Raw genomic sequence first — 7,703 nt, 5'->3', positions numbered from 1 at the left:
GAGAAGCGGTTTCTTGGGCCGAGCCACAAAACATAGGTCCCAATGGTCAAAGAATTGCCGCCCAACCCAGAACGCAGTGCAGGGGGCTCAGAGGGGCGTGCGATGCACGTTACAAGATAACACAGACGCAGCCCAAGGAGCGCTGCCCGCTCACACAGCACGGGGCACGTTCGGGTGCTACCAGCCCGCAGACACAGCCAGCTAGCTGCTCTCGCACTCTAGATAGCTGCTCTCATGTGCTGATCACTCGTCATAGCCCGTAGCCCCACACGGCGGCGCTGCCGCCTCACCTTCCCGAGCCAGGCTCGCCTCGTCGCCCCCGCCGCCCTCGTCGCCACTGCTGCCGCCGCTGCTGTCACCCAGCGCCCCGCCCCGCGGCCGCCGCCGCATCCCGACACCGCCGTCGCCACCCTCGGCTGCTGCTACGGCGGCTGCTTCTGCGGGCGTGGGCTGCAGCAGAAACTCGTCTTCGGCCTCGGCGCCGTGCGGCAGCAGCGGCGGCACCGCCGCGGTGCCGCCTCTGTGCGAAGGGAGCGGCCGCCTACAAGAAAGCATCGGAAGGGATGGGAAGGTGCCCGTGTGCGCGACTGTGCTATTCATGCATCCGGGCCGTGCGCTATTCTGCCGCCAAACCACGCGCCGTCGCCTGCCGTCACAAGCACACGAGCCCGACCGGGTGCCTGTTGCTCCCTCACCCCTCTGTCCAACCGCCGAGTCGCGCCGGTGCCGTGGCCGGGGGGCCGCCGTCCGCCCCGTTAGCAAGCAGCGCTGCGGCTCGGCCCGGCCGACGCAGCCATGGGTGCGCCTCAGGCTCTGCCGCTTTCTTCACAGCTACCGCTGCCTCCCTGAGCCAGTCCGGCGTGTCGTCGCCGTCTGCACCAGCCCCGCAGCTCGCCAGCGCCTCTTGCGCCTGCTGCGCTCGGAAATCTTCGAGCCAATGCAGCGCACCGCAGATTATGGAAATGGTTTTGCCCGTTCCAGTTGGACTCTCAAAGAGCCCAATTTGAGAGTTCTGCAGTGTCTGCCATAGCTCCTGCATGAATTGCTTCTGAATTTCGTAGGGCTGCTCATACGGATGCTCAGGGAACTCTGTGCGCGGCTCCCCGCAACCAGTCATATTGGCTCTATTAAGCACAGTTTGCGCGTAGAACTGCGGCTTATGACATCGCTAATACGCACATGCTGCAGCAGTGAAACTTGCACAAACAGCTCAAGCTGTCGCTGCACTTCAGCGCTTCAGCGCTTCAGTGTCATCCTCGTGGCTGTGCTCGTGGTGTTCCCCAAGCCCGGGCTCAGGCGCAAGCTCTGCTGCAGCAGCAGGAGCGGCCGCAGCAGCAGGAGCAGGAGGGCGACGACGAGGGGGAGGTGGGGCGTATCCTCGGCGGCCTTCGCTAGTCTCAATATGCGTGCGTTTATTATAAAACCTTTTCGTAAAGTCCGCTTACTCAACTTGCCCATACTAGCAACAGGGCACAATTTGTCGCATCGTCGACTTCCTCACTAGCGCGCTCGAGTTTAGTTGCGGGGCCAGTTTATGTAGTTCCTATATGTGTATAGTGAAGGTTTAACGGGATTGGCAAGGCTACTCTGGGCCACTCTCAGCCAAGGCGCAGGGCTCGCGGAGCCCCGATGCGGTGACCGCGCGCGGGGGCGCCCGGGGGCACGGGGGGCGAGCTTCTAGTCATACAAGTACTACATTTGATGTGGCTGCAGGGCCATTTGGTGTGCGGACACGGCGTTCGGTGCGGCTACAGTTTTTGGCGAGGGGGGAAAGGCTCGCCAAGGGGCTGAACACGACCACTCTAGGACATCGCCAAAGGGCCATTATTGACGAGTGTTGCGGAGTGTGCCATCCTGGGGTACTTGGCGACCCCTCCCTAGCTCACTTCAAGCCCTTTAATGTGAAACTGACATGAATGCCGTTGACCCCACTGTTGAGACTGCATCCGCCCGTGCCCCCGGGCCCCAATTCACCAGCCACATGTGTGCATTCCCGCCCTCGCACGCTCGCACCTCTGCCCCCCGCCCTTTCATACAAGCTAGCGGTCCATGTGCTGCCTCGCTCCCTCGGCAAGCATGTTGCCTGGTATTAGCGTGTGAAGGCGAAGACGCTGCTAAGACTTGGGTGAACCCGAAAGAAGGCTGGCTGTGTCAGGCTGTGTAGGGCGGCGCAACGTGCGGGATGTCTCCCGACTCTGCTGAAACCTCCTGATGCCAGAGTATCGCACCTAACACACGCCACATGACAGACACAACTGTCATTCTTGCAGAAAGCAACCGTAAAGCCATTGTTAGCGCCTTTGCTGTAAGAATGCGGATGTTACAGAGGGGACAGTCCCAGCACCCGAAGACGCTGTAAGGGGCGGCTGCATGGAGAAATCCGTACGGCACTGACACGTTCGTGCCAAAGCCGTGCCTCGCCGCCTCGACCGCTTAACAATAGATCACACACGCAACTCCCCTGTGCTGATTGCCAGACCAATTACGCTAGGACATCACACGTGGCCCACTATCACCTGGCACGATACTTGCAAACCCGCGTGCATACCGAGCGTAACTGTGTGGGCAAGAGCAGATATGAAGAACATATTCTGCGAAGTCACAAGCGACCCGCTAGACATTTCTCGCTATGTAGAGCTCGTGGCGGACCCTGGCGCAGGCGCAATTTCTACATTCACCGGTGTTACCCGCAATAACTTCCAGGGCAAGACAGTAATAAAGCTAGACTATGAAGCATACACACCGATGGCGCTGAAGAAACTACAGGTGCGCAGCGCGAGCGGGGTGGTCCCATCGCGACACCTGGGTCCCTGTGAGGGCAAGCGGGTCCCCTTTCCCCTTCGGCCAAAAGTCTCAACCAACGTGCCGCAGGAGCTTGCACATCAAGTGACAAACAAATGGAGTGTGTGCAAGGTAGCGATTGCGCACCGGGTGGGCACCGTGCTCGTGGGGGAGCCCAGCGTCATCATCGCTGTGTCCTCGGCGCACCGGAGAGAGTCGCTTGAGGTAAGGTTGGCCACGAAACCTTGATCGGGGCAAATCATTGACGATACAATGATAGCAAGCTCCGAAGCTTGCGGAGTGGAGTGGAACTGGCGTTGGGGCAGATGGAACACTGGGCCGCTGCATTCCTGCCGGCGCGGTGCGTGCCTCCCTCCATACACCCCACCACACCCTCAGCCTCTCACCCTCAGCCCCGCACCACCACCGCCACCGCCACCACCACCACCACCACCACCACCACCACCACCACCACCACCACCACCACCACCACCACCACCACCACCGCCACCACCACCACCACCACCGCCACCACCACCACCACCACCACCACCACCACCACCACCGCCACCACCACCACCACCACCACCTCCCCTCAGGCGGTGCACTGGGCCATCGACGAGCTCAAAGCCAGTGTGCCCATCTGGAAGAAGGAGTTCTTTGAGGACGGCTCGGTGTGGAAGGAGAACGAGGAGAGCCGCCGACTGCTGGCGCAGCCACCTGCAGGAGGAGCAGTGGCGGCGGCAGTGGTGGCGGGAGCAGCGGAAGGGGGAGCAGCGGGAGCGGGAGGGGGCCGGTGACGGGGGCGTATAGAGCTGCGAGAGGACAGGGTAGTGGCACGGTAGACGGTAGTGTGGGGTAGCGGGGGCGGGGCCAGGGGCCTGCTCGCTGTGATGGCGGGGAGCAGCTGGTCCCGTGCGTCCGGGTGTGGGTGTCTCCACGGACTATGGGGGATGGATCATGGGAGGTTCTCCCTGCAGGCCGGGGCGGAGGGGGGTATTGCTCAAGCCCGATCAAGTAGGTCCCAGGTCTTAGAGCGGGCCAAGGATGAAGCTGTTTGTGTGCTTAAGTGACGGAGTCAGCGGCGGCGTGAGCCATGCGGAAGCAGGGGTGCCCTGAGGCCCGAGAGGAGAGAGAGAGCGGGTAGTGCTGTGTGTAGGCAGGCGGGAGAAGGCAGAGAGGGGGAGCAGGCGCCATGTGCTGTTCTGTTTTACCCACCAGCACTCCTTGAGCCTAGAGGCTTGAGTAATGGGAGCTGAGGTTGTGAGGCCCTGTCTTCCAGTGTGGAGGAGGTGAGCGAGGTGTGGACATTGCAGGCCTGGTGGTGGTGGTGGGCGGGGTCCCTGTAAGCAGTCGTACGGCAAACGCAGCTGTGAGGCATCTGCGTGTACCGATCAGCCTCGCTGTACCCCAGGGATACCATGCCCTTACCGACTACAGCTGAGGCTGTGGCTGTGGCTGTTGTATGCCCCTGGGCTGTGAGATGCTGCCTGCTTGGAGGCGCTGCTACGCCTTTGCGCTGCGCCATGCGCTGCGGAGCCCTGAGCGGCGGAGCCGGGTCGTGGGGTATGGTCGGACCCGATCCAGATGTTCAGACTTCAGTCCCTTACAAGTGGCATGGCGCCAAGGGGCAGGGCTGCAGGAGGCAGGCCCGCGCACAGCAAACGCAGGGCCCCCGACCCAGCAGGGCCCCCCACACACAGCACACAGCACACGTGCACACACACGAACTCTCAGCCCCGCCTGTGCCACTCCGCCAATTCACGCCCGCAATTGCGACGTGCGAGTAATGTTTTTGTTCATTGTGACTTGTGCACTTGGTCACCCCACATCCAAGCGCAGAGTAATCCGACTCAGGCACGCGTAGCACAGGCAGGCGTGCCCACACCAGCAATCACGACCTCCGATAGCATCTCCGCTCCATCGGTTTGCCGCATGCGCGCCCGTCCTAGCTCGTCAACGCACGTGCTTTCTCAGTACGGTGCATGATCCACGTCCTCCCTGCTTCAGCAGCGGCCCGCACGCTCCGCAACCTGGCCCAGCGCACGTGGACCCTGGCCACCTCACGCCCCTAGCCCCTCCCCTTGAGACCGGAGTAAACTACCCCCCTAACATCCCCTCAGACCCACGCCCGCACCCCCGCCGCGCGTGATTCCACCACTCACCATGCGTGCCCGGGTGATCGTGCCACCGCATGTAATCGCCGGGGGCCCAGCATTGCAGGGTCGGACAAGCCCCCTACTCATGCTGCCAACCCGTCCCGACCCGGCGACCCCCACCCCCACCCCCTCGTGTGCACCACATCTCCTGCCTACCCAAACTTGTGAACTCAACTAATCTATTGATGGCAACCAGGAGCCCCTGCTCATGCTTTGCTCCTGCTCCCACCCCCTCCCTCCGCCTCTTCCACCTTTCCCTCCTCCCCTCCAGTCACCCCAACCGCCACCTCATCTCGCCCCCAGCCACTACTTGATCTCAACCACTACTTGATCTCCAGCTCCATCTTGATGTTCATGGCCGCCAGCTCCGCTGCCAGGAAGCGGAAAACGTACGGCAGCGCCACTCGCTCGATGGTGGCGGAGGAGCCGGGACAGCACACCGGGCACACCGTCTTGCCGCCGCCCTCGCCGCCGCCGCCGCCGAGCATCAGGTTCTGTGTGCGAGTGAGGGTGGGTGGGTGGGTGGGTGGTGAACAGAGGTGAGCGGGGATAAAAATGTGTGCGTAGGTGCGCAAAGGAAACTAGAGAGCCAGGTGGGGCGTGGCCTACACAGACCGTGTCTGTGCACCCAGCGCCAAACGCTTGCCCGCTGCCTCCGCGCTGCTTCCGCGCTGCCCCCGCGCTGCTGTCGCACGTGCGCGCGCGGCTCACCGAGGTCACGTCCGCGTTGGCGGCGGGTTTGCGCAGCGGCGCCAGCAGCGAGCCGCAGCTGACGCACACGTCGGCCACGTGGTAGTCGGAGCAGGCGTGCAGGCGGTCATGCAGGAGGTAGGCGGCGCCGTGCGCCAGCAGCGAGTCGCGCTCCATCTCGCCGAAGCGGATGCCGCCGCCGAACTTGCGGCCCTTGATGGGCTGACGCGTCATGGCGTTGATGGGGCCCGTGGAGCGGACCTGGACAGGCGGGGGGAGGAGGGAGGAGGGAAGGAGGGGCGGGAGGGGAGGAGGGAGCAGGGGTTGTGAATACCAGCCCTAACGAAACCAAACCAAGGGGCATTATATGCCACAGCCCACTGACTCGAGGAAGAGGTAAGGAGGAGGGGTTTTGGGTTTGGGGTTGAGGTTGTACAAAACAAACCCGAGGGAAACCACACGCTCGCCTTCGCACATGCAATCACACATCGTCACACACACACACCCCCACACACACCTGGAACTTGTCCGACACCATGTGCCTCAGCCGCTGGTAGTAGACGGGCCCGATGTAGATGTCGCAGGGCATCTCCTGCCCCGTCACGCCGCTGATCATGGTCTCCTGCCCGTAGCGGCTGAAGCCCTGCCGCTCCAGGTAGGCACCCCAGCGCTCCGTGGCGTTGCCTGGGGCGGAGGGGGGGGAGAGGGGAGAGGGAGGCAGAGGGGGAGAGGGGAGGGAGAGGGAGGGAGGGAGGGAGGGAGCGGGATAGGGAGGGAGGGAGGGAGAGGAAGGGAGGGAGAGGGAGGGAGGATGTCAGGTTGTGTTGCATGTGGTGTTGTGTGGCGTGGTGCGTGTTGGGTATGAGCACAAGCAGGGCGCGCTCGACCGCACTGCACGAACAGCGCGGCAGGCACAGCACGTCACGGCGCGGAGAGGAAAGTTGCGTTCACCTGACTGTGCACCCCCACCCCCCACCCCACCCCTTGTTATGGCATAGGCCGCGCTCTCCTCCTCACTCTTCTGCATTCGGTTCGCTATACCGGTAGTCTGGGCTCGTATCTACCCCCCCCACACACACACACACTCCAGCACACAGCACCCCACCACGCACCCTTCTCCACGCCGTCCGCCCGCTGGAAGGGGCTGGCGTCCACGAACTGCCCTGCCAGCGCGCCGCCCTTGCTGACCAGGCTCTCCACCAACATGCCAATGGTCATGCGCGAGGGGAAGGCGTGCGGGTTGATGATCAGGTCGGGCCGGATGCCTGCGTGTGTGGGGGGCGGGGTGGAGGGGGGCAGGGTATGTGTGTGTGTTGGGGTTAGATTCGGAAGGATAAGTAGAAGCGAAGGTGAAGTGGTAGCAAGTGGTACCGGCACGCGCGTCGGGGGGGGGGGGTAAGTGGGTGGGTGGGCAGGGCAGGGGGGGGAGTCGATTCCATGCCCCGAGTTATGGAAAAGAGCTGTGAGCGTTGGACAGGAGGGGGCTGTTGTGCCGGACGTCTGCGCTGACGAATGCCCCGACCACAAACTCCAGCCCCCAGCCCCACAAGTGCGCCCCCCTCCTGCCACAACCCTTACACGGCACCCCCCATGCGGCACGGCCGGCACCACCCACCGGTTGCCGCGCAGAAGGGCATGTCGGTGTCTGGCCACAAGATGGACAGCACTCCCTTCTGGCCGTGCCGACTGGCGAACTTATCGCCGATCATGGGGTTGCGGTTGAAGCGAAGGCGGATGTTGGCCTGCTGCGGCAGCTCGCCGCCGCCGCCGCCGCGGCCGCCGCCAGTGCCGATCAGCGTCACCTGAGGGGTGGGGGGGTGGGGGTGCGGTGGGTGCGGTGGGTGCGTGTGAGTGGGGCGGGAGAGGGGCGTGTGTGAGGGGCGTGTGAGTGGGGCGTGTGAGAGGGGCGTGTGTGAGGGGCGTGTGAGAGGGGCGTGTGAGAGGGGCTTGTGAGAGGGGCGTGTGAGAGGGGGAAGCGAGAGGGGCGCGTGAGAGGGGCGTGTGAGAGGGGCGTGTGAGAGGGGAGGGATGGTCGTTGGGTCAGCGGCTGGCAGGGACGTCAGTAGTCCTGAC

At 63.6% G+C, this 7,703-nt stretch overlaps 3 protein-coding genes across 3 annotated transcripts in view; 1 reads left to right on the top strand and 2 right to left on the bottom strand.

The window, feature by feature from the left end:
- The window catches only part of CHLRE_07g322300v5 (uncharacterized protein), a 9,486-nt gene extending 7,949 nt beyond the window's left edge, over positions 1 to 1,537 (bottom strand). Inside the window, exons 1-2 of the mRNA XM_043063988.1 lie at positions 696 to 1,537; positions 291 to 541 (exon numbers count right to left, since the gene is read on the bottom strand). Of these exons, the coding sequence (XP_042922556.1) occupies positions 291 to 541; positions 696 to 1,117 (673 nt within the window). The 5' untranslated portion in view covers positions 1,118 to 1,537. The remainder of the gene's footprint in view (positions 1 to 290; positions 542 to 695) is intronic.
- Positions 1,538 to 2,451: 914 nt separating this feature from the next.
- On the top strand, positions 2,452 to 4,142 carry CHLRE_07g322250v5 (molybdopterin synthase). Its single transcript, XM_001701001.2, has 3 exons — positions 2,452 to 2,766; positions 2,872 to 3,006; positions 3,381 to 4,142. Exons 1-3 carry the CDS (start codon positions 2,578 to 2,580, stop codon positions 3,579 to 3,581), a joined length of 525 nt encoding a protein of 174 aa, XP_001701053.2. The 5' UTR covers positions 2,452 to 2,577; the 3' UTR covers positions 3,582 to 4,142.
- Positions 4,143 to 4,375: 233 nt separating this feature from the next.
- The window catches only part of CHLRE_07g322176v5 (uncharacterized protein), a 15,426-nt gene continuing 12,098 nt past the window's right edge, over positions 4,376 to 7,703 (bottom strand). The window contains exons 16-20 of the mRNA XM_043063987.1: positions 7,246 to 7,432; positions 6,743 to 6,895; positions 6,148 to 6,314; positions 5,652 to 5,891; positions 4,376 to 5,434 (exon numbers count right to left, since the gene is read on the bottom strand). Of these exons, the coding sequence (XP_042922555.1) occupies positions 5,264 to 5,434; positions 5,652 to 5,891; positions 6,148 to 6,314; positions 6,743 to 6,895; positions 7,246 to 7,432 (918 nt within the window). The 3' untranslated portion in view covers positions 4,376 to 5,263. The remainder of the gene's footprint in view (positions 5,435 to 5,651; positions 5,892 to 6,147; positions 6,315 to 6,742; positions 6,896 to 7,245; positions 7,433 to 7,703) is intronic.

The sequence above is a fragment of the Chlamydomonas reinhardtii genome, chromosome 7 (genome assembly GCF_000002595.2).
Source record: "Chlamydomonas reinhardtii strain CC-503 cw92 mt+ chromosome 7, whole genome shotgun sequence".
Taxonomy (NCBI): Eukaryota; Viridiplantae; Chlorophyta; class Chlorophyceae; order Chlamydomonadales; family Chlamydomonadaceae; genus Chlamydomonas; species Chlamydomonas reinhardtii.
The sequence above is the reverse complement of the archived record's forward strand: the minus strand, read 5'-3'. Positions and strand labels throughout refer to the sequence as shown.

Excerpts from the sequence above, each read along its gene's own strand:
- CHLRE_07g322250v5 (XM_001701001.2), top strand. The coding sequence starts at position 2,578 with ATGAAGAACATATTCTGCGAAGTCACAAGCGACCCGCTAGACATTTCT. Across the intron at positions 2,767-2,871 it reads TGGCGCTGAAGAAACTACAG|GAGCTTGCACATCAAGTGAC; the intron begins GTGCGCAGCGCG and ends AACGTGCCGCAG. Across the intron at positions 3,007-3,380 it reads ACCGGAGAGAGTCGCTTGAG|GCGGTGCACTGGGCCATCGA; the intron begins GTAAGGTTGGCC and ends ACCTCCCCTCAG.